We start from the raw sequence: 26,849 nt of genomic DNA on the forward strand, positions 1-26,849 counted from the left end.
TGCTCTGCTTCGGCCACACATAGGCCACACATACATACTGTTTCAATGACAAGAATTTTAAAATGTGTTATTTCAAAGTTTCTGCTGCACAAAACGGCTAAACATATTTTCTGTAAGTAGTTACTGTAAGTGTCATTAGAATACCTCATGTTGCAAAATGAGTACATGCTAGTTTTTTTTATATAAGGAATATGTGTCTTGAGCTTTGACTTGAACTTTCAAAATAAGACAAATGGTCAAAGCGGATTTTGTGCATACACTATTACAATAGTGATGAAGCACCCCTGCTGTGTTGGATCAAGAAAAAAGAGAATGAGAGAGAGGGTCAGGCAGGAAGAACTGAATGGCAGTATCTATAATCTATGGCAATTTACCAGCTCAATAAATCAAGAATATATCCTCTTGTTCCTGCTCGAGGCTTGGTAATAAGTTGGTAATAAGGGCAGCGTTCTTATTCTTAAACCCACAACATTTAACATCTATGAAGTGGAGGGATTTGTCCCTGATTAATTGAGGATTCTGAAAACTGAATACATTTTGTCATATGTGGATAGGTGACTTTGAATAGGGTCACGAATCAGTGGCAAGCAGTGAGTGGAAGAGCTACTCCAGCTGGCAAGAGAAGAGAGGATAAAGGTTTCTTCTTTTACTTCAGTACCCTGAAGAGGTTCTTGTCTCTTCCACCACTAAAGGGGGATTATCTGCCACTACTTCATAAAAGCCAGGGTAGGAGGCCAGAAATTATAGAGACAACACAAATCCCCCTGTGCAGCTATTTTCTCTTGGTCTTTTGCTCCCCTTTCATAAAAGATTTTTCATAACTTCACACAAAGAGGACACTTCATGTCCTATTTAATAGCACATATACACTCAGGTTTAAACAGAACCCAGAGATGAGCCACAAATAAAGAAATCATACACAGCTACAGGAAGTGTGTCAGACACTGTCGCTGCCCCATATTTACACTCATTACCACATGGCTGCATAGCCCCTGGTCCCACAGCTGGCCAACAGTACGCTTTGCCATGGGTGAGTGATAATTGCAGTGCTCGCTAACATGATGCATGTTTAGGAGCATCATATGCTTCTCTAATCTGAGCTGGCTCATAAAATACACACATGCTTTAGGCTGTCATAACTTCTTGGACAATAACTACAGTAAGAACCACCACACTGGTGTGGTCATGGAGAACCTCTAGGGACTGGCCTACACATTATGGAAGAACATAGGCCCACTATAGATATGGAAGGAATCCTTCACCCAACATAGAACCAGCTGACAGTGCTAGCTATGTAAAGACGGGCATATGGTACAATATAATCCCAATATTTGGCAACAAAGACTGTAAAAAATGTTACTGAGCTTACTGTTGGCACAACACAACTGACTCATATGTGGTTACACTTCAACTTATCAGGTGTAGACTGTCATCAGGGAGCTGTCAGACATATTCAGTATGACAGCGATGCAGAAAACATTCATGACTGTGAGTGATAGTCTGACAAACCTGAACCAACACTGTCACTTAGATTCTCAGCAAAACAGCTGACGCTCAATTTGATTTAATTACTTGTAAGTGCCTTTTTAATATATAAACAACATATCTATGAAATCCCTCCAATGTGAATAGCACAGAAGTACAAAAAAAATGCTGTCTATGCTTTATTATGTGAAATAGATGTACTTAATATGTTTTTGGCACCAGCAGTCAACCATTAAAAAGGGAAAACTGCCTTTTTCTTGTGTAGCCACATCAGCAAACACAGACAGCCTTATCTGGCAAAGAGTGTTCCCGATTACGCCGATCTACTCTTTGTTGACAGCCACTTATATAAAGGCTAGAGCAAGAGCAAGCAGGCCTTGACCCCTGTCTCCCAGATGCTTTGTACAGAGTGCTGCAGGGGCACTGCATTTTAATTAGACACAGCAACTGACTGAGACACAACTCCCTGTTAAATACATGCAGAACGGTTTCTGCATCATGCAGTTACATTTTGTAGCTCATGCAGATTTTAAAAGCAATAAGAAAGGAGTTAGTATCCATTTCATGGAAAAAAAACCCAGTAAAACAGAAATAACAGTGGCTTCAGATTAATGTGCTTCAGTGTAATTAAAAAATACAAATGATTAAGCCTCAGAGGAGTGTATGCTGAGAGTAAGACTAAAAAGTACTGGTTAGGACTAGATTTCATTTAGTTGTGAAAAGGAGGTGTATTCAGTGGCAGATAACACAAAAGTAGGTTTTACTTTGATAATAAACAGTGCCAAGATGAGTCATTAATGAATTAATAAAAAAAAACAAGACGGTCTATTTTAAAGACAGGACAAGGTACGACTGATTAATAAAGAAAGCAGGAGGAGAGAGGTTTTAAAATATAAGGATGAGAAACTGTAACCACATCATTAAAAAGCTAATGCAGTTGAAAAACATGAGCTTTGTAGTGCAATATATTTTATTCTGTATATATATTTCATTATTTTATATACACATACGCATATAATTTATTGCTGTTTGCTTTTCTTTTAGCACCGATGTGGGACAGTGATTCCATTTCATTGCTTGATTGTTTTTTTTTGTAAAGAGTAGACCTCAGGTCTTTGGCAAAACCACGAAGCAGGCAAAGAGGAGGCGGTATGATGATGCAGCCACTGGTGGACTGAATCTTCCATTTGATTCAAGCTGAGTATCAAAACAGAGGCTCCTCTTTTTTAAAGCACTATTAACAAGAAGGAGGGAAAAAAAGCAGTTTAATGGTTTAACTAGTTTTATTTGTCAGTTTATTCCATAATTCATGAATTTACTGCAGAGTATGAAGGTCTAGAAGCAGGTTCCCATTAAAAATGCAACACAATGAAGTTGTATGGAAGAAAGACAAGAAAAATGGGGTCACGTGAGGGGGAGGAATGGGAAGAAAGACAGAAGCACAAAACATGATAAAGGGAGGAAAAATACTGAGAAGAAATGCGAGAGCAAAGTAGCAATCTGTTTACAGTACAGCGTTAGTCTTGTTTTCTGCCTGATGTTTTTGTTGACTCTTAAAGCTAATAAAAGGCACAGCACAACTCCTTTGATGAGCACATCGCACCAAGCACAGTCAGTGTGTAACAATAAAATCTATTGTACATGCCACAAGCTTTTTTTTAAATTTCCAAACAATAAAATGAAACTCTATTTATTATTATTTCATATTATTTAATTATATTTGATATTCTCACATTTCCTTCAGTGTTTTCTTTCTCCCTGTGGCCATTTTTCCCCACTTTTCATTTTTCAGCTGTTTCTGATGTTTTATTTGTTTCAGTTTTGAGTCTAACACAAACCTCTCATATCAGGGAGACACAGTGATGGGTCACTACTGGCCAGTTACTTCCTGAGAGGCAGGTTAACTAGATAAGCAGCAAGTTGTAACACTATATAACAACTTTTGCCTGAACTGATGATCATAAAACACGGTAAATGTCACTTCTATTAATCTCAGGTTATTATTAGTCATTAATAATGGTCTTTGAATAAATTAAAACAAGGTTGGGCAAAAACATTATGTTTTTTCATTAATTTTGGCCTTCGTCTGCTTGTGCCTAACCGAAGCACCTGGACCCATATGTCTGAGCATCTGACGGATTATGTTAAATCTTTTGCCGCTTTCTTTACACAAATAACCAATTTTGTGGAATGGGTCTTCTTGTTCCCTTAGAGAGAATGGTCAAAGCAAATCAATACAAAGTTCTTGTATCTGTTACTAATCTGATGGGAGCAATTTCTTGCTGAATAACAATGGCCCAATCCGTAGGCCAGCTGGGGTCATTAAATGTGATTATGATGTAAATTGCATCATAAATGCTTCTCAGTCACCAGATACCATAACAATTTGAACATCTATGGGAGACCTTCTTGGTTTCCTAATTTTTTACTTCTTAATACTTCATGCATGTTGTATTCTTCTACAAGCATCTCTTACGATAAGATTTATTATTGTTAACAGCTCAATTTTCACATATTCTCAGCCCTTATCCATGTGTGTGTTCTAGTAGTCCACTTCTCGTGAGCATCTCTTGGTCCCGCAACAATCGTGACCAACTAACTCTGGCAAAAAAACATTTAATCATTGGGAAAAAGCTCCCCATAAAAAAAACAAACTCTTAAACATTCCAGTTTTGGTAATTTGGTAGCACCCACATAACGTGACTAATATTACAGGAACAAATCTCTTGGACTGGAAGCTTTTCAGTTACTCTTACTCTGAGAGAGCAACCACGGTAACAGAAAATTAACACGACGCAGTCTGAGACTTCTTTGGACAGTCTGAAGAGTCCAGACTTTTGAATCCATCCACCCCACCAAGCTGACTTCTAACTGAATCAACTTTCTAGCACCATTAGGCGATCACCACCAAAGGTGGGACTAATCCTGTAGCTGTTCTCAAAGGCTGTCTAAGTATGTGCAGTACACACTGGTCTCCACTGACTGATATGGGAAAATCAAATCTGCTTAGGGTGGTTGACAATGTTTTAACAACCTGCAGAGATATGACTAGCTCCTAATGCGCATATAGATATTTTTTTAATTTCAGTTTGATATATGAACAAAAAAACATGTATTCTTATTATTTCTACTGAAATGCAGTCGCTTTGTGCACTTTTTCTTTCAATTAACCAAAATCTGTTTTTTGCTATGGAACAAAATAAGACACTTGCCTTCATATTCACTGTAAAAATGTGTTTAATATAACATCCGGCTGGTTGATTTAATGAAGCCACCCATTAAAGAACATATTCATTAACCTTTTTGGTTTAATGCGGGTGTTTAAATTCCCTGGAGATAAAGAGCTGCTGCTTACCGCTCAATGCCTGTCACTGCAGATTGTGGTGATTCTTCTTTATCTATGTGTGCCTATAAGTACAATATGCTGTCTCTATTTGTGCTTTTTTGGATCTCAGCCCATGTTTGTCTGGGAGCACAAAAGCTTCAGTAATCTCCAATATCCATACCTAACAGGCTTAAAGTGTAATGCTCTTAGCTACAAAATGACCAATATACTGTATGACAGAGTGAGGATTTGATCCTAAAGAGGAGGATTTTCTGTGAGGGGAATCTTCAACCTTTACTATATTGCAGCAAAATAAATCGCTGAGTAATTTGATACAGTCTTAAGCTTACAGTGAGTCAAACGCCACAAAAAAAATGGCACTAGAGGCTTAAGGAAGAAATTTCCTGGATACATTCACAACCATATGTACCCACACAACTACACAGGAAAAAAACACTAATTCATAATTTAGCGCACTAAACACACACATTTTATTCATGATGTATGAGTGCAGTAAAAAGCCTGCACTCTAACATAGTGAGGAGTGCTGTTACCATGGCAGCAGCATCTAACACATAATTCACCAGTATAAATGATTCTGTATAACAGAAAAGTCACATTTACACCTCTCTAGTGTACGCCATTTTCATGGCCACCAGGGGGCGATACCTGTTGTTGCAAATAGACTTTTGGTCCTATAGAAGTCTGCGGCTTTACAGCTATCTGACTTGACCTCAGGAAACACTTCTCTGGTGAGTTTTACTCATTTTGAGGATCACTGAAGTAAAAATCAAGTCTGTAAATCTCGCTTATGCTATGTTTCAAAGACCCCAGGGAATACCTACGGTATGTTCACTGGTGATTATGTCGAAAACGCAAATTTTGAGTACTTTGCAAACCAGTCGGTGGCATCATGGTAGGTAGATCTATCTTCTATACTGTCTATGATGAAATCATATGAGATATAGTCATTATCATCATAATCATCATAACTGCAATAGCTAAACAACTTGCCCCCTGCATTTTCTCTCTGGTTTGACATGTAGAATATTATGTAGTCCTTTAACTGAGATTTCTTTCTGATTGTGTAGGATAGCAAGGAAAGGAAACACAAACAGAGAAGTTAAAAAAAAGTCTCTGCTTTCTAAAGCCAGGCTCGATCTGGATTCCTGCCATTTGCTGACACTGCTTGCACATGCCAGTATGGTTACTCTGTTATGTGACCTATTACTACTTCAAATGGGACAAAATGACTATGACGCAATTCTTCTGTCAGAAAACATGCAAAACATGCCATTTTTTAGCATGTGACAATTTGTCACCATTTATTCATCATTAGCATTGTTACCAGTACCAAAAATGGCTGCTTGGGCTAATGCTCCTTGTAAAATAGCAGGACTCAACAATACACATGTCTTCATACAAATCCTACATTTGAAGAGCATAAACTTCAAGACAAACAAGTTTGTACAACACAAACTATTGCGCATTTACTGTTGCAGGTTGGGTATTGAAATAAGAACAATGCCAGTAGAGCACCTGCAGAGCCTGTTGTAACAGTAACCTAGATTTACTACTATTAACATGAGTCATTTTAGCAGTAGTGTGCTGTGTCTAACCTCTGCGGCCCGGCATCTCGTAGCTTTCTCTGAACGTAGCAGCATGGTTCCTCCTGAGTAATCCTTTTTAGAAAAAAGACAGATTTTTGACGTCTGTATAATAACTACCACTCCTCTTGATGAAGTACAGTTTATGAGGGTGGGACAGTGGGAGCTTTCTGAAAGGGTTAGCTAAAGGCTTGAACAAAGCAGAATAAAGCCACTGCCTCTTTCCCGCTCAACAACTCACACACAAAGTTGCAGAGCAAAGGCTTATTGTATGGGATCCCACACACCCCCAACCCTCCCACCCATCCAGCAGCAACCAAATCCGCCCACCCTCCTGACCACACTGGCAGTACAGTTTTGCCCAGCATTGTCCCTCCCATCAGGACAAGTGCGCTCTGGCATACCTGCCAACAGTTTAATACAATTCATTTAAAAAAAAATGGACAAAGAGGCATAAACAGGAACAGAGAGTAGAGCTTTGTCTACGGTTTATATACAGAGGCATATATAGAAACAAGGCAGCATATTCATCGTTCTACTGTAATACACCATACAAAGGCTTGGTATGTGGCTAAATTTATGCCAGTTACAGTGCAGTACAATCAAAATAAACATACTATAGTAGGCAAATATTTTAAACTACCTGATTTTCAGATGAGTAATAACTAATAGAGATAAAGTTCATACATTCCGTCACATGAAATATGAAAACACAGCTGTGGTGTTGCTTGTAGGGGTAACTGTCATTTTGTGTGTTTGTGTTTGTAAGCAGGGTGGTCAGAGAGGATGAGGGGAATGCATGCAGTCATCAGAATCAAAGAGTTCAGAGAAAGAAAGAGCTGAATCAGGTCCAGTCACGTGCTTTCAAACTGACACCGGGACAGAGTCACATGGACAGCGCGGGGATATACCCAGGGGATGGAACACAACTGAGTAAAACCTGAGTAAAACTTCTGTCTAAATAGAAATGAAAATTTGGCAAAACGTACCCTTTCTCTCTTAAACAGGCCTACAGGTTACTGAGCGAGAACAGAAGGGAGCAGGCAGAAAGCCAAAGGCTGAAGCAGGGGGTATGTCGGTAGTGAATTTATTCAGCCTGATGATTATTAGAAACTCCATTGTACTTTATGCCTCTGGCATCCTATTTTTCAGCCATCTATTCATGGAGCCTGACCTAGAATGACAAATCCCCAGTTAGTGCGATGAACAATGTTTTTTTTTTTCATTGTGAAAACTTGGGCAATGAGATGTAAAAACACCGAGACTAAACAGCAAGTCTTACTCCAGTAAAGGCAGAAATGGACTGATGGAGGAAACCGTATTTTAAATTTTAAGTTAGCTCGCTTATGAAATACTGGCATGCAAAACAAACAACTGACTGCTTCCTTTGGGTAACACTGGTTCACAATTATATAGGCCAACTGGTGATTTTAAATGCCATGGGTGTGAATTTGAGAGGCTGTCTGTTTCTCTGTATTGGCCCCAATGTGGACTGATGAACTGTCCAGGGCCTTTTGGCAGATAAGCTGGTTCCAGTCTAACTTTTAAATAAAATCTCACGTCTAAAGATTCAGTGGAATATATTGCCAAGATTTGTTACTTATAAATATACTTATCCAGAAACAGTAATACCATTATGAATGATCTGAAATGTGGTGCAGATGTTTTGTGACGGAGGAAAGTACAAATATCAGAATTATATAACACACACAATCATGTAATTATGTAATTACCTAGCAAATTCTGCCCATTACACCCTACTTTATCTTTTATTCAGTAAACACTGCATAGGGGATGACTGAGTAGACAATCTGAACACAATAGAACAAATCTGTACAGTGTGAACAGATTTCCACCTACCTGCCAACTTAATACTTCAACAGGTTAAAGTAGAGTTTTTGTGTTGTGTTGTTGTGGGCGTGCAAATGTGCATACATAAATGTCTGTCATTGTTTGGATAACAGTAAGTACCAAACCTTGACTTTACTCAGGTGTACAATATTTATTTTTGATAAATTTGCAGACACAAGGCAAAGATAATTAATCAAATGATTATAATATAATAATAAATAATGATAAACATAACATAATAATTGGAGGTAATGCTTCATTTTTCATTCTAACTGTGCTTGATTTTTAACTACACCTAATTATCTGTCCAATATGAACCTTAAAGCATCAGATAATATAAGGCAGCGATGATTGCATCATTGAGGTAAGAGGAAATTTGAGAACATCCAAATGGGGATTTGTTAGAAACTTACATTAGCCATAAAAATTCGTCCATACCCTTTTTTACATGACGATGCACAACAGCTCAGGACTGGAAGATGCAAAGGTTTCCACTGCATCACAATAAACAGAACTTGCTTAAACATGAAATAATGCAGTGCCATTGATTACTCAACTGATAAATTTATCTGAATTACAACAATAGAGTCTAATGAATTAGTATCATCAGTACCTATAAACAGACACCCACATACAGATTAGCGAGGTGTATTTTACGGCGCTTGAGGCTATGATTTCTACATGGCCTGGTTTCAGAGCATACTGAACTAAACAGAATCAATTCCTTTTTCAAATCTGTGTAATCAGTCTCTCTCTCTATTTTACACCAGTGTTATAGTTTCCATTATGGGTCTGACTGGGTGAGTGACGTATATTTCACCATCACATGGTGAGCAGGAGGTTCTGTGAGGATGTTTGTGTGCCTGCCCAATATGAGGACACCAAATACACATTTCTCCTCCAACCCCAGAGGGGCAATAACTTGAACATGGTGTCACAGCAGGTTTTACTCACAAGAAAGTAAAATCCCATCCACATACTCCCTTACAAACATACCATCTCAGTTAAAGTAAAAATTATGATGGTGCATTATGAAGGTTTTTGGTAGCAAAAGTACAATAGAGTACAACGCTGCAATTTCAAACAGATTTGCATTAGAGCAGTATACCACTGTATAAAGAAAAAGGAGCTATCTGTGAATAAGACTGTTACCTTTTAAACCAACCCGAAGCAAACTGAAAGAAAATGCACTTGTAGTCTGGATGTTACTTACACTGTCTGAATTTGTAAGTAGGCAGAAAACAAAGACAGAAGATACAACAGATATAATCTTGAGCTCTAATTGATGAGTTTTTATAGCCCATACATTCCATTAATACTGAGTAATACGCTTAATATGAAGATGAAAAACACATTTGTATGAAAGTGGGTTGGTCAGGCTGTCCACCTGGGCAGTGCTTCAAGTCAGGCTGTCCACAGGGCATCCTGTTAAAAGCTGCCACCTGGTGAACTCTCGCTGACTGAGACCGACAGCTCTGAGACTCTCAGAGAACGTTCACAGAATATACTCGTGGTGGTTACTTCGCTTTACCAGATTACCCTGTGCCTGAACTATTGTAATATTTCCAACAGCTTTTTCTCTCTCTCTCACACACACAGTGAGGAAATCTCCATCACTGAGCATCAATAGCTGGCTGAGACAGCATTGTGACACAATCAGAGCATTATGACAGCAAACGCTGAAGACCACAAGGCAAATTCTGTCCTGGGGAGAAGCTCTGGCTGCTCCTTGCACTCACACATTGACATGTGCATGCGTAAACACATTTTTATACACCCATACACTCACATGTGCACATACCCACAGGCATACAGGAATAGCTGTCACACAAACACACACAGAGTGTGTGTTTAGCTTGCTCAGATCTGAAAGAAAAACACACAGCTAGACACGAGCATCCACATATCCTCCAACATATCAGGTACATACACACACATGCTGAAACATACAAATACTGTTCCAAGCCCACAGTGAGTAACTCAACCAGTGCAAAGAAAAACATTAGCATTCTGTCAGGGTTTCAGACAAGACTGCACCAGCTCCTCACACAGCCAACATGCAGCAGAGCATAAGAACGGAATGAAAGCCAGTGCATAGACAGGTAGTCAGGGAACGGTAGGGAAGTGTTTGTGAATAACTGGAGATAGAAAGTTGAAAAACAAAAATTCAGAGACAGAGGGTAAAAAAAAAGATGTCTTTACAACAGAGGTAATGGCAAAATTAAATTAAAGAGATGATGAAAGCAACTGGGGTACCTTACTATTGAGCCTGGCCTTCCTGGCTTCTTTAGCTTTTCTTTCCTTTTTTTCAGCTGATTGTCTTTGTCTTCTGGTCAGAATGGATCCCATCTCACACACACACATGGACACACTCTCCACCACACGCGCAGTCCCGTAGGTCAGCTACAGTTTGAATGCCAAAACATCCTCCACATGGCCATATCCAGCCCCCCACCCTCACCTCCTCCTTGTTGTCTACTCTCTTCTTGTTCTCGCTCCTTCTCCTTCACTACCTTTCGTCTCGTCTAGCACGTGCAGACTCACATGGTCAGTGAAACAAACACTCACCCGAACCTGGACCAACACACAAACTCCTGTGCATACACAGACAGACGGAGAGGTGGTAAGGGGTTATTTTGCAGGATGCTGGAGAGAAAAGAGGGAAAGTGCGGAGGGACGGGGAGAGAGAGAGCAAGAGAAGAGGGAGGGAACACAGAGGGAGGAGAGAAAGTGTGTGATAGGGGGAGGGAAAACCAAATGAGAAAAAGAGAGAGCGAGAGAGGGTACCATGCTGAGGGAAGGTATGGATATCAAATGCAAAGAAAAATGTGTGAAGAAAAAAAGAGGTGTATTCTTAAATATACAGCAGGTGCTGGTGCAGTCTGCATTAATATAGCAACCTGCTGAAAATCTTATTTGTTATAGTCGAGGAATTTATACCAACTGACTAACGCTCTCGTTTCTTGCATCTTAGTGTTTCTGAAAACACAAACTGTCTCTATAGTTACACTACACATGCTTCGACACATACAGTATGCATGCATGCACACACTGTATGGTTAAACACATCGAGAGCATTTCGCAATAGAATCAGTGACATCAATTTTAACGGGCGCGCACTTCCACTGGGAAGATATTTTTTAAATCCCAGGTTCCATGTCTGTATTTGTTTGGGGCATGTGCATGAGCTCGAATGAGCCGGGAGTATTCTTGTTCGAACCCGATTTGTCTTTACTGTCTTCAAAGCGCTACATTTCTCTCCTGTTAGGGGATTATCCATTAGGGGCGCTTTTCCATGTGAGGGCTTCCCAACTGGAAATATACTTTCATCCGCTGCCATGCAGATACGTGTGCGTGTGCACTTGCAGAAGTTTGTGTGTGTTTCTGTGGAAATCCCACGTCACATTTCATATTGGCTGTGTTTGCAAAAACAGAAGCATGCTAGGCTAGTTTAGGCACTCAACAAAGGCTTTGTGGAAACTCATAACAATATCACACCCACGATGGGCTGCATTCACTGTGTAGTTTTATTTTAAATTGAAAATAATGCAGGAATTCTCATTCATAAATACAAAGAAGTGCTAGCACAAATACAGAGCCGCAGTGCCGGAGGATTAGAATTACTATAGATTATATGATGGAGCCTTTTGTGAATTATGCTTGTCTATACTTGCACATTAACAACAATGTGGCATAATGGCTTAGCTTGTGAATAACTGCACATAAGAACACAGATTTTTACCCAAACTCCGAGCACATTTTACACTTTGATATCGGGTGCCATTCAACAATGCAAATATAACAATAGCGCATAAGATATTCTCTTGCTCCACTTTGTGCTCTTTGGCATCATGACCACATTAACAAATAGTGCATTACTAAATGCGTTTTAACACTGCCTTGCCTCAAGCTGCCTCAAGCTTTCTCTAACCCCCACATTATCTCTTTCATCTTAATGGCCATGATGCTATACATATATGGGTCCATTTTTCTATCCATCCAGCTATCTGATCTTATAGTTTACACTTACACATAGTTTTTGCAAATTTCATTGGCTACAAATATAAATATATATAAATATACCCATATAAAATGCCACTAAGCATTACACTGCAGGACACATGAATTATTACTAGAATTGCAAACAGTAAAACAAACAAACAAACAAAAATTTTATCTTTTTCTTGAGCTATTTTACCATAAAAATTTTTAAATTGTCTGATTAGTGCAGATTTTTACTGGAACAGTCAAACCCTGCAGCTTACTGCTACTATTTACTTTCAAGTATAAGACGAATCATTTTCCATTCAGTCCAATGCAGGATGTTAATAATAACCTTTCTTAGCATTTATTTTACAAGTAAGTGAAACTTCATACACAGAAAACAGACAACTCCCTGCAAATCCACACAGACATGCTGTACTCAGGGCCACGACCCTGGTTTAGATGATTAGCAAATCACTTTGCAATCATTCTTTTTTATTCACATTTTACAAAACAAAACTTTTATGGAAAAGGGCTTATATACATGCACATACAGTATGCATTTGATACTGTAAAATACTGTAGACAGAGGTTTTTCAAGTACAAATCAAGTTTAAAGTATCAAACAAACACTGGGTCTATGTGATTAAGTTACTTAAAAGATAATAAAGTTTTTCTATCACTGGAAGGCCTTTTTTACTCTGTAAGAAAGCCACCCATTCAGCGCGTCAGTCTATTACGTGGCCGACCGCCTACATCCAACGCCCACACACATGCACTCTTTATTACAAAAAGAATATGGTATAAATTTTACATGAAGCCACCAAGCTTAACCAGGACAGTTGCAGGGTGAGGCCTGGTTGGGCACAGGGAGAAAATGAAAGGGAAAATCCTATCAACTATGACCCAATTTTATAGTTTACCCTGTGGCTAATGAACTCCATGCAAGCAAACTAGGGTAATGCTTGACCCCTGCCTTGCAGGGCAGCTTGCTGCAGAATGAATACCATAGTACCAGCCAAGGCTGCAAGACTCACCCAGAGCAGGATTTCCCCTCTTACCCCTTAAGTCATTATGTCATAAAAGAAAATCTGCTATTTAAAAAAAGGAATAAAATAAAAGTTAACTTTTTTTTTTTTTTGCTTAAAGCTCATGCTCAGTGATGCAAACACATATTCTGACCTCAAAAAGCTTATATAATTCAAAAATGATAACGACAATTGGGATTAAGTAATTGCCAATGTTTGCCATTCTTCTGAGAAATAGAGAAAACAGAGCAAGCTGAAATCTAACTTGAACATGACCTTGTTATAGATTAAGAACATCAGCTCTACTGTGGACAATTACACCAGCGACTGGCAGTCTAACCTTTTTAATATTCAATATAAAATTCTTTAAACACACTGACATAAATGCCAGTACACAGTGACAGATACAGCATTGATCAATATTTAAGTAAATATGTGGACAGTGACACAGTTTTGCCTGTGTAAACCACCACAGTGGATTTTAGATCAAACAGTTAAGCTGTAATTTAAGCTTATCCTCTCAGGTTTAACTCAAGGATTTAAAAAAAGAACTGTACCAAGTTGTGCATTACCTGTTCAGGATTTACACCCATTTTTACACATCCTCCCCCATTTTCAGAGGCTCATGTGCCACGTGATGTCTGTTCCCTCATTATTCCATGACAAAAATAAAAGATCTGGAGCTCATTCCTTGTGTGAAACCTGCATTTGTTTGCTTTTCATTGGAGCTGTCTATACCGGGTCCAAAAATGTACAAAAATTGTGCAACTGTGAATATCTAGGGAGATAACTGTAAGTTTAAATCCACTAGTGGAAAAAAAGAATCTTTTAAGCTTCTGCAGCTTATGCGGCAAAATAACCACACTTATTTTCTCCAATAAAACAGCTGTCACTGATTACTTACTTGTGAAATATAGCATAGCCTTCACAGCCCATTCACAGTTTGAGCTTTGTACTCTGTAAGCCAGTGTTACATAGAGCTGCACATAACAAATTGTGTCTTTATAGGTGATTTATTGCATGAAATTACTCTCTAAATTGCAACCGTGCAGAAATTGATCCTCGCTGGGTTTGTCAGTTGAGCACCACTCACTCACACTTTGACACAGCAGTGTAACACAGAAGCAGAATAAAGCACTTCACACCAGACTGCCTTAACAAGAGAAATAATTGAGTGCACGACTCATACTTGTCACTGCTTTTCTGCATCTTCATCTCACTCACCATTTTGTGTTTTGTTTTAGTTTGACACTTTTCAACAGCGCAGCAGAGAACTCTCACAACCCCGTGAATGTACAGATGATAGTAATCAAAGCCAAAAATCATGATCAATTAACTCAAAGTTTCTCTATGCAAACACAACCAAGTTCAGTGACGTTTTTGTCCCACACATGCATACTTCACTCTGCAATTTTTCAACATTTATATGTAAAATTCAAAACTTAGCAATGAATGCTCCAAACCTGAGGATATATCCCATAAAGCAACATTTTGCCCTCTATGGTTTTTTTTTCTTTTTAGTGATTTTTTTAGTGTTGAACATTTTCAACACTAGAGAATCTTTCATATGAAATGTATCCCTGAAACAAAATGGGACACTTGCTTAACGTCCTCAAACATTAAATATTCAGGTAGTAGACACAAGCACTCAGTAACACAATGTGTATAACTTTGACTACCCTATTAATAACATTTAAAAAAAGGAAAACACAACAGATTTTTAATCAATAGCTTTAAACCACCAACTGTTACTAGGCAGTTGGTTTAGTTTCTATGATTGTGAGGATTAGCAATACAATTAAATTTTCTCATGGGATTACACAAAGCTCTCTATAATCAGCTATTAAACTGTTCTCACAAGTCTTAGTCAATTAATTGTAAAAAGAGCATATCTAAGAGCATTAGCCACACATTAGGGGTAATAGCAGTGCACTCCATGATCTAATGTTATGTTTTTCTTTTTTCATTAAACTGTAATGTGAAGCAGTATTTTTCAGTAATGTCTGCCTGCAAGAAAAGCACATGCCAAATAACAAACATACCATTTTCTCATGGAGTTTAGTTAAAATTGAAGCTTTTTTTTTAAATAAATAAATAAAATAAGGGTGAAAAGAAGAAAATGATGAAAACAGTTTTTCCAGAATTTCTACCCTACAGCAGCTCTACATCCCTCTGCAGCAGACAAAAGTACACAAACACAGTTTGAAGTTCTGGCGTTCTCTCCAGTGTAAATCTCCTGCCATCTGATGGGGTCTGATGCAAATGCATTCACGTCTCTCTCTAGTCTGCTCCACTCCAGTCTACACACACACACACACACACACACACACACACACACACACACACACACACACACACACACACACACACACACACACACACACACACACAGAAAACCTGGACTTCACAAGTAACTATTTACTGACATCTCCTGCTATACCACACCTGCCACCTGCACCTGTTCACCTCGGCCTTGTACTACGAAGCCTGTTCTAGATACTCAGGATACCTGTTTTTGTTACCTGGCTTCAGTTACCCCAACATAATGAAGCAGACTAAGTCATCACATAAAGGTGGTTATCAGCACAATAAGTAAACCCAGGGTTTCCCATTCTAGCTAGCTCTGCAGGTTTACAGCACAAAAATGTATTTTGCATGCTTGCAGGCAGCAAAGGAGAAAGTGTAACAGTGTTTATGTGGTATTATTCCACTTGCCACAAATGTCACTGTAATGGGGAAACAGTGCCCCCCTCTCGGTGTGGCTGGTTAGGTGAGGCTGGCTGCAGTGATCGCTGCCAGTCTGCCGTAGCCATACGAGAGGTGAGTTGTATTTTTCCGCACACAATGTAGCTAAGTAGTACAGACACATAAAACATGTTTGATCAACTGATGGGCAATAAGTGCTTAGTGGACACATGTCCAACACCAGTTTTATGTACTTTTCATTTGTTTATTATTGTGTAAAATTGTATGCTAAAGTGGAATGCTAGTGGGATGTTCTGCCGTAGTGTGCTGTGCGGAGTGGTGTGTGGCGAGTCCTTTGCACTGATACAACACCGTTGTTTCCATTCAGGAAATAAAGTGGCAACGATCGATCAGAGACTCCTTGTCTTCTTAAAAACACAACACAACGCAGAGTCGAGGTGTCTGTTTGGGCCGAACTGTTGCAGCGGGGTGAAACAGAAACTGGTTACAAAAGCAGCAAAGGAAAAGTTAACGAATGAAGTTCAATCTATATAATTTAATACTCACAGGGGAAAACTTTAGACACCACTTAAAAACTTTAGACCCTAGTCCTAGGGATCTTACAGGAATGTTAATGTTATTTTCTGGACATCTGATTGATCAATGGGTGATATTTTCATGCCTTTTGATTTCCAATCTTGAACATGACTTGAAGCATGGAGATGCAGCTGGGTATGGAGGGAACCACTTCCTTAGCACTGAAAACCCATGGACAACCTTAAAGTTACCCGAAAAACCCAAATCCAGCTTCACAGAACAAGCCACAGTTGTACTCACTAAATTCCTGCTGCAAGCGATTATATCATCAGTCACCTGTGTGCAGACCTGGTTCCCATTATTTCATGAATAATATTAATAGTGCCCAGCAAATATGCATGCTTTGCCAGATTATCTAGGCTGCCCAGAAGACAATATTTATCCTGCTCTTCTTTTCTGTATTTGAGACCACCTGCCTGGGCCTCACCAATGTCTGCCAACACTAGCCTTTTGGTTCTGTTTGCCACTTTATACTGTGTCTGTGAGCCTGCTGATCCACCAAGCTTAGTTTACCAAACCTGCCTTCTCTTCTGCAGTCTGTTCACATCCGGTTAGCAACATGCCCTTACACATATTTTTCAATATATGAATTAAAAGTTGCATTTCAATCACAAAAGATTTGAAATTTGATTTACCTTGCACTTATACATGCATTAAGCACATGTTTTTTCTGACAAAAAATGACACCAAGCGAACAAAATTAGTTCAGGATTGCAAATCATGTTGTTTTCTGTTCTATTTCCTAGTTGAATAGGAAATCATGCAAAAGAAAAAGAAATTTCAGTTATATTTTGACAAAAAAGCAATTATACAAGTTTGGGAAAAGCTCGGGATGAATCATACTAGTGAATGTGACCCTATTTTTTTCCTGAATATTTTATTGTGCCACAGTAACACAAAAGATCTAGTTTATGTTTATGTGACATCTACCATGCTTCTTTGTGTATGAGCACACTCTGTCCTTATGCAAGCCTGTTAGTGCTCGACATGGCCTAAAGAGAGTACTTCAATTACACATGAATGAACCAACAAACACACAGAGCAGCACTCTTACTTTGGCCCTCTTTTCAACCATCTCATAAAAATTACACAATAAAACTCAACCAGAGCCTCTCAGATGCAAATACTTGGCTGACAGTACCAAGTAAGCAATTTCTAAAGTGCTTTGTTGTATTAGTGATGTGAAACATTTCCGTTCTATAATTTTAATCGAGAATCAGTAAATCCAGCTGGAAATTATTTTTGAATTTTACCTTTAAAAACACTTTTAGCACCCTGATCAGCCTGCTGGTGGGAAAACATCCCACAGGAGAAATTGGGGTTGCTGATTGATGGAACTGGCCATGGATGAAAAAGGAAAGAAAAACAAAACAACTCTAACAACTCTAAAATCAGATTGACAGCGATGTTTGCAAGAGAGGTGCGACTACACAGGAAATTAGGCAGTAAGTACCAAGACCATAAAATGACTATTCTCAATATCCACCAGGAATAAATAACTAAAATGGAGGTATTTCATATAAACCTCTCAAAATGAAAGGTCCCCAGTAAAATTGCAAGTTTTATCATGCCAAAATTTACTAAACTATCAGCAAAAGATAATACATTTCATGTTTGAGAAAAATTTACCCAAATTCTAGTTGTCCTTTGCTGTCTTGCCTCCAAAACTTAAATTCAATGCGATAAAACCACATTTCCCAAGCAACTCAATCTCCCAGTGTGGCTTGAAAACATTTTCCCGAGAGCATTTTTTCTGTCTTATTCACTTGTTTATAGGGATGGGTATCGAAAACCGGTTCTTGTTGAGAACCGGTTTCCACTGTTTCAATTCCTTGGAATTGTTTGCCATTTTTGCAAACGATTCCCTTATCGATTCCAGTCGCCCCGAATAACGTCACCATGTAGTGGAGCGTCATTTACCTGGCAGGAAACATGGCGGCTCAAACGCTCAAAAGTTTGGTTATACTTTACGAGAACGGATGACAACAGGGCAACTTGCAATACTTGCAAAGTAGATATTTCATTTAAGGGAGGAAAGAAACACTACGAATATGCAAAAGCATTTGCTCACAAAACACGCGATGACCTTAATTGAATGTCGTGTTTTTAATGCCGCTCCGGACTCGTGAATCTCAACCCAGCAGCAGCGGTAACGTTTGCACGTCCTCTCCCGTTAATGTGGCAGGTAAATAATTAACTAACGGTGCATATTATGTTAGCGCGTGTTGTGCCAAAATGTGATTGCCTGCCAAAAACTGATTTCCAATGTTTCCGTGTATTTTTTATGTGTAATATCTTTATGTATGTTGGTAAATAGACTTCGCTAAACAGCGTTTACAAAGGGGTTATATATAGAATTAAGAAATTATCTGTTTTTTCAAGTATCTTTACAACTCTGTGTTATTGTACTTACATTATAACCAATCCGGTCCTTTATCCCCATTTAAAATATTTTTACAGAACTATTGTAATATTTGCTGCCATTTCTGCTGTCCTCTTGGCCAACTTACTCTTACAAAAGACATTTTTAATGTTAATGAGATTTTTTTAACTGCATAAATAAAGGTTATATAAAAGTCACTGCCAAAAACTGATTGCGGCTTCTACCTTGTTACACGAATGTTGTTTGTGGCTCAATATGACTTTATGTCATCCATGAGGGATGCATTTGACATATGTTTCACATATTATAGCCCAACAAGTTACTTATAGCAGTTTAAATACGAGCAATCAGTTTTTGGCAAATACCTTAAATCAGTTTTTGGCAGACAATGACTTTTTGGCACAACAGCGCGATCTGCCTTATTACAAAACCTGCCATTACTGTGCGCTGCATTTAGGGGTCCATGATGAGAGAGACAGACAGAGTCTGGCTGGCGCTCGCTGGCAGTTGTCGCTGCAGTCTACCGGTAGCGTCTCCTTTCAGGCCAGGATAGACGAATGTCACCGAGCAGTGACTAAGTTTGTGGTAAAAGGCTTGCACCCATTTGCCACAGCAGATGCCCCCGATTTTCGGCAAGTGAATGTGTTTAATTGTAGGCAGGGGCATTACTGGATATTCTTGTGTAATTGCTACAGAATAATTTAAGTTATACTTTGTTATTGCTACAGAAGAATATTTATGTTATTATTTTACATTTACAATTTTTTTTCCTGGGGACCCTGTGACACCACTTTGAAGAGCCGTAGGCTGTGGATCTCTTAAGATCTCACTGTTGGGTTTGTAAGGCCATGCTACTCCTAAATTTCTATCTTGTTCAAAGAGAAGATATAAAACAAAGTTCTAAGCTAATCGACCTTAGTGTTCTCCTTTTTTTTAAAAAAGAATCGATAAGAGAATCGATAAAGAATCGAATCGTTAAACAGAATCGAAAATGGAATTGGAATCGTGAAAATCTTATCAATACCCATCCCTACTTGTTTATGCATAGACGCGTTACATGCCAGTCTACCATTGTATACAGCGTTGTTGTCCACTTTTTAGTTTTAGCTTTTATTTATGTTACAAAAAACACTTAGCAGAAATTAGGCTTTCTTTTTAATTTAATACCTAAGAAATATCAACTTTCACAGATGGTTCCAAAATATGCCAAATTGCAAAATGCATAGCTACGTCTTGACTAAAGCCTCTGTAACTTTGTTCTGTTTCATTTCAGCAGCATGAATCTTTGCACAGGTAATGTCCATATGCTGATTCGGGGTTTTCTGGAGGTTTTGGTCTACTGCAGCATATTTTCAAAGTAGTTATATGCTATAAAATAAAATATATTTTCTGATGTTTCATTCTCAGTTACTTTGATAAATTACATTTTCTGTAATGCTTACACCTCTGATGAAGTCTCACAAGTTTTAGCTTTATTTTAATACCAAAATGTTTTACACAGAGCGTGCAATTACAGAATACAAATACTAATCAGTCTGAAATGAAAAATATGTATACTCTTAGTGTGTTTTCACATGTTATATTAATTGCATTTTCACTCACTATTTCCCATGATGATATAATATGCTTCCTTTGGTACTTTTAGTAAAAGCTTCTTTCAGCCGCTCCCTTATTCACAGAGGGTCCTCACAGCAGATAGCTCCGCATATTTGATTTGACAGATTTTTTTTCACCGGATGCCCTTCCTGACACATCCCCGAAGGGATTTGTGTCTAACCAGGGACTTTATGTGTTAGGCAAATGTGTAAACCACAAGACTATGGAACCACAATCATACCTTTGGCACTTTCAGTATAATAGCCATATTTCAGAAAATATGGCTTTGGACAGCTAAATATTGGTTCTTGTGACATCTCTAGTCTGTACAGACATGTGTCTACAAGGAAAATCTGAAAAAAGAGAACATGGAACAAGCATGTGGGCGTTACTGAATGGTCTCAACATGATTTTGTATCCTTGGCTTTGCTTCGCTTCAACAAGATTTCAATCCAACATATGTAGACCAGTTTCATAGACAACACTCATTGCTTCCATCATTACTTTCACCATCTAAACATCAAAAAGGACACAATTTTTTCTTGTAGTGGCCCACTGTGCCACTATGCTATCCAGTCAATGTTTTAATTACTGTATTACTGTACCTGTATCACTGCGTTCAAAAGGTTGCACAAACAAAAAGCTTGTGGAATTGAAAACCGCACGACTGGGCTTACCTTAGTGTGGAGCTTGGACAACTGCTTTTCATCCAGGTAGGTCTGAGTGTAGACACGTCTTTTATAGCGGAACTAAAAAAGAAGAACAAATATAACAGGCTCTTATCTCTGCTTTGCAAAACAATTTAAGTTATTAACTAAAATTGTCATGCAGCATCATCTGCTTAGCCTAGCTTGTGTAAAATCAATTATTTTCTATTAGTTTGTCCTATGAAATAGAAAGTGAGAGCAGAAACAAACATATTTGGACTTATTTAATAACTTTCAATGTCATTATGAAATGAAATTTCTCACTGCAGCTTGCTGTCATCTCTTTCCAGCACTCCTGCATGTCATGTTTTTCATATATTACATCTTGCTTGAAAACCCAAAAACTGTAACTTGGAGCTTGAGTATGAAACATAAATAGCTTAAAAAAAAAAGGCTTCCAATATCAGCTAAACACCTCATGTATAGGAAAAGCACAAAAAAGACATTTTCACCATTTTTAGATAAAATATTTTCTACAGCTAGAAAATCATATTAGAAAAGAAAAGCATAACAAAAGTTGAACTTGAACTCTGAAGGCAACCAATCAATACATTATGTAATAAAAAGTAGAAAATCTGACAAAATAAAAGTCAAAAAGTAACTACTTGACTTTAAATATAGCAGATAAATAAGTATAGCTGTACACAGAAAAGGCGATAAAAACAACTAAAATCACACCTGACAACTCCTCACAATCCTCCATGACAAGATAATAAATTAAGACCAGGCATATAAAATGAGAATCCCACAGAAGGTGACTTTTTCAGAAGCAGAGCAAGAAAGTGGTCAAACCAGTGGTCAGCAATTTGGTCGGGATCCTTGTAGCTTAACAAATATGAGACAAAATATAGCTTTTTAAAAGAAAAAAAATGTATACGTTGGAGAAAGTGTGCTAATTACATGGCTTGGCATATATAGAGTACAACCAGCTATTTATAAAAGAAATGACGAATGCACGAAGGTGCTTGAACAGAAAATGTTCCAGCAGCAGATGAGGATGTGAGCACAACTATTTCAACTATTTCAGCACGTTTCCTAATATTATAACAAAGCTTATTTGTTTTGTTTTTTATCATAAAGAAGACAGATCCAAGGCATAAGTGGTCTAGTAATCAGACAATAAGTTAGAGATGTGGCAGTGGTGAGTTCAGGTAGCATGATGACTTGAGCTTTTACTACTGCAAACTAATTCATCAAGCTTTCTGACTCTACCATCCAACTTTGGTCAGTAGCTTTACCGGAATTTGTCAAAAGCCAGATCATTCATTAGGTCTGTTGCAAACTGCTTGTTTTGTAGACAGGTTTCACTGAACACTGACAGCCTGTAATAGCTTTAAAACTTTGCGACTTTCACTGCCCAGGACTCCATGTATTTCAGGTCTCTTTGTGCTCATGTGTGTACGTGTGTGCATGTCTGCTTCTCCAGCGATGTGTGGCATTCACCAACAGAGTAAATCCACAGCAGAGCACAGGATTTTGAGCTGCTAATCCGAACCTGTCAATCTTCTCTACACCCAACATGCCTAAGGGAATAACTGCAGGTCAATACATAGTGCTCTGGCAAAGTAGCAACAGACACTTGTGCACACACAAACTGATCAATCCACCCCTATTGAGCTAAATTGTAAGTTTTAGGAAGTACAACCACAAATCCAGATAGAATTAGATACAGTACAGACTAGACAAACAAATGGACAAATGGCACTGACAACTTACCCACCCTGTCAGCTCTTGCATCATTTTGCCTCTTAAATTGTGTAACATCCTAAATGCTGTGTAGAATGAATGTTAAGGGGTTTGGTAAAGGAACCTAACTGGCAATTCCATTGCATAAAATTGTGTTGTTTTTTTGTGATAAGCTGTGACTTCTGTAGAAGTGTATGAGCTAAAACTGAGAATTTTAGAGAGAGGGTAGTAGAAAGTAGAAACATTAAAATGTGTAGACATAGTCTAGTAGAACTCCAAAATCAAGGTAATTAACTTTAAATGAGTATTATTCATCCTTAAGCTGAGGCATTACACAGTCTCAAGCTTGATTTGCAGTCAAGACTCTAGAAAACTAACATAGCTAATTTCATAACAAAGTTTTATAACAAAGTAACGTGACCAAAAATTCTTAATGTTTCAGGGAAGAATTTACTCTTTGGTAGATCTTTATTTCGCTTTATTTCAAACTCTTGACATGTCACAGAATCACTGAAAACAAAGGCAACCAGTCAGGAAAAAAAAGAAAGAAAACCTAGCCGTCATCTTTACACCCCTGTCTGTTAAACAGTCTCCAATTCTCTCAGATCAAAAAGCTTGATGGACAAGCACTGCAATTATCTTTGAGACATGACAGCTGCTGCAGACAATAAACTGTCACTGACTACAGCATTATTGCCATCGGGTTTGACTGGCACATCAGAAAAAGCATACATCACACTTAAAATGATGCAGACACATGCATCCAAATGTCGCATCAGCCTGCATGTGAAGCATAAACACACTTATAGACATATGACTTTTGAACAACAATGAGTTGTAATATGACTGACAAATGACATGGTGAGAAAAATGATAAGAGAAACTATTACACTGGCCTATAAATTGAATCACGCTGCCATGGGAACAAGGACCCCTCCCCGAAAAACCACAGGTGCAAGATGCTGTATTTATTATTAGGTTAAAGGGACTATGACTAAAAACACATTCATCAATATGCTTTAAAAAACAGATGTCTACAGTATGCTAGGATAAAACCTATAAAATATAACGCATCAGTATTTATATAACATCAAAACAACAGTGCACTAAAACAAAGGTAAATTAAACAAAAACTATGTGCTGTATATGAATGAATCAGCACTGTGTGCAGGCATAGTGACACTGGTGTGCAGTGTTGGCCCCTATTATGCGAAGCAAGCACCTCTCACTGTTGTGTGAGTAGCAAGATTCAGCTGCTGTGAAGTTACTGCAGACTGGAATGATTAGGTTACTCTAATCAAACATGAAGTGTCTTAATAAGCTCAGGTTTCAGTTATCCAAATGTTGTGCCCCAGAAAGGAATTAAACAAACTGTTCATGCAGCATTATGATGGCCTCTCTGGCAGTTACTAGCTAGAACAGAGCTAGAGAGGCCACTAGACTGCAGAGCCAGCGTTAAGCATGTTCAGTTTCCCAAACATATTTCTTATATCTCCAATAAAAAACGTTAAGGATAGCTCTATATATTTCATATTTCGACAGCCCTACTTCCATAACTACAGTAGTATGTATTCTTGTTGAAATCAGCTGAAGCAGCGACAACCAGCTTTTTCTGTAACAATACAAAATAAATAAAACAACCATTATTGGGAATGCTGAACTGTTGTAAAATTTCCAAATTAAAACAGGATATGGACAGAGTTGTTTCATTAAGTGGTGCAGGAGGCACTGATGACTTGTTTGCCAGTATCAACATCTGTTGTTCAGCTTTTCCTAATAATACTCATTTTGATTGTGTGTTTAGTATTCATGAACTGCTTTACGTAAATCATGCAAAGATAATTATTAGGACAATATATAAAAATACAATAAAATATAGGAGGAATATAAAAGCATTTCTAATGTGAATTGATTTTTCACAGAGTCAAAAATCTTTTTGAAGATGTATGCAGAGAAAACGATCATGTATGGTGCTGTTGCATATACAGCTTCTTTCTCTCTTCCTATCATACATCAGTGGAAGCCTCATAAATGCACACGATCCACACCTACCTCAAGGTAAGGTACAGGAGCAATGGATGGGAAGGGGTATTCCCTTAGCCGTCTCTCCTCATCCAGAAACTTGCCAGCCCTGCCGTTGTATGCCGGCTGGAATAGGCCATAGTTTAATACATCCTTCAGGCTCTGGTTGAGAGTACACAGGATTCGCTGCTTGGACAGCCAGATTGGAGCATCCACATTGAATTTTAAACACTTCTGCAGAGACAAGAGTAAAAAAAGGGAAGAAGGTTAACTTCATGGCATTTTTAAACATATCACATACTGCACTTAAGTGGAATTAGGAGACTGATATGTAACATATAAGAAGAACATATAACATTAAATATAAGGACCTGTTTCATCACAGAGACATACATTGGATGTCCAATATCATAAGAAAAAGCTAGTTATGTATAATAATAACCAATTCACATACAGTACTGTACAAGAATCTTAAACCAAACCTGATTTCTTTCTACTTTGCTCCCAAGAAGCCAGACTTACATATATATTGCGTATATATATATATAAGTGCTGATGAGAAAAAGGCATAAAAAATTTAAATTGTATCTTTAGACACTTTGTTACTAGCAGCCTATCGCAGGCCTTTTGGATTTGTAAATACTAATGTAAAGTTTTGAATTCACACCACCGTCAACAAATACAGAGGAGGTTAGAAGGGAGGGACAACACTGAATGTCTACAGTTATCTGTCACACATGGTGGAAGCTCTGTTATGGTTTGAAAGCTGCATTTCAGTGGTGTTGGAGATCTTGTCAAAATTGAACACAGAAAAATACCATCGGATTTGAATCCACCATGCAATACCATCTGGAAAGCAATGATGACTTTGATCCCAAACACTCAGCCAATGTAGTAAACGCATACCTGAATAGAAAAACACAACAGAGGAAGATTAGGTGTGGACTGGCATCCCAAAAGCCTGGACCTAAACATTTCTGAAGCAGTGTGGGATCATCTTCAGTGAGAATGGAACAAAAGAAAGCCAACATCCAAAGAAGAGCTTTGAATGCAATTCAAGAAGCCTGGAGACTACTCCTGAAGGCTACTCAAAAGAAACTACAGGAAAGCTTACCTGAGAGAGTTCAGGCTATGGGTGTACAGATGGCCATTGTATTGTATAAACTCAGTTTTGCCTTATGTACTGTATCTCCATATATGTTTCTACCTTTCATTACATAATTGCACCCACCTCCCAATTTTCTCAACAAAATATAAAGGGTTGGCTCAAGATTTTGTGCAGTAATTTATGTATAGTAATAGCTTCAGAATTACTTTTGAGACTTTTCTTCGAAAGGTCATCTTAACAGTCAGTGGTAGTTACCAGTAAATAAAACTAGAGAATAATAGGCAAAAGCTCTCACAGAAAGCTTTTATTTTGCTGACATCAATTTTTCAGAAACTTCTGGTGTCACGCCTGAGGTAAAAGCCAGGTCTTTTAATATAATATGCAATTCACATAGGTATGGTGGCTTTTCACAGTTATATATTACTGTTCACCCTAAGAGCCTGTGGTAGTTAAAGTAAACAAAACTAAGCAGAATTTCTTACACATAAAGCTGACATCCATTTTTCAGCAACATAATGTTGTGTCAACACGTGAATGTGCATTATTTATTATTCTAGAAAAAATGAAGCAAGGCAGTATGTAACTGCTACACCAACAGCAGCAGGAGTTCTGTCTTTAGTCATAAATGCAAGAGTTCAAAGGTTCTGATGCCTGTGGGAAAGATGTGGAAAAACAATCCACTCTGCTGATTTCTGTGCTCTGATAAGCAACTGCATATATATGCAATACATACTGTATACAGTAGAAATCTGCCTCTTAGGCATAAACTCAGTGATGCTTCTCCT

General features: G+C 38.2%; 1 protein-coding gene across 9 annotated transcripts in view; it reads right to left on the reverse strand.

The window, feature by feature from the left end:
• shank3a (SH3 and multiple ankyrin repeat domains 3a) overlaps nucleotides 1–26,849 on the reverse strand; it is a 194,432-nt gene that overhangs the window by 94,030 nt on the left and 73,553 nt on the right. For 8 of the 9 annotated variants that reach the window (XR_010094399.1, XR_010094398.1, XM_063479829.1 and 5 more), the window contains exons 3-4: nucleotides 24,987–25,190; nucleotides 21,219–21,290 (exon numbers count right to left, since the gene is read on the reverse strand). Coding sequence is in view for 7 of the 9 variants with exons in the window: in XM_063479829.1 (XP_063335899.1) it covers nucleotides 21,219–21,290; nucleotides 24,987–25,190 (276 nt within the window). In the remaining 2 variants the exon portion in view is untranslated. Of the gene's footprint in view, nucleotides 1–10,524; nucleotides 10,859–21,218; nucleotides 21,291–24,986; nucleotides 25,191–26,849 lie in introns of those variants that run through there. The other variant, XM_063479830.1, reaches the window with a different exon arrangement.

This window comes from Pelmatolapia mariae, linkage group LG7 (genome assembly GCF_036321145.2).
Source record: "Pelmatolapia mariae isolate MD_Pm_ZW linkage group LG7, Pm_UMD_F_2, whole genome shotgun sequence".
NCBI lineage: Eukaryota > Metazoa > Chordata > Actinopteri > Cichliformes > Cichlidae > Pelmatolapia > Pelmatolapia mariae.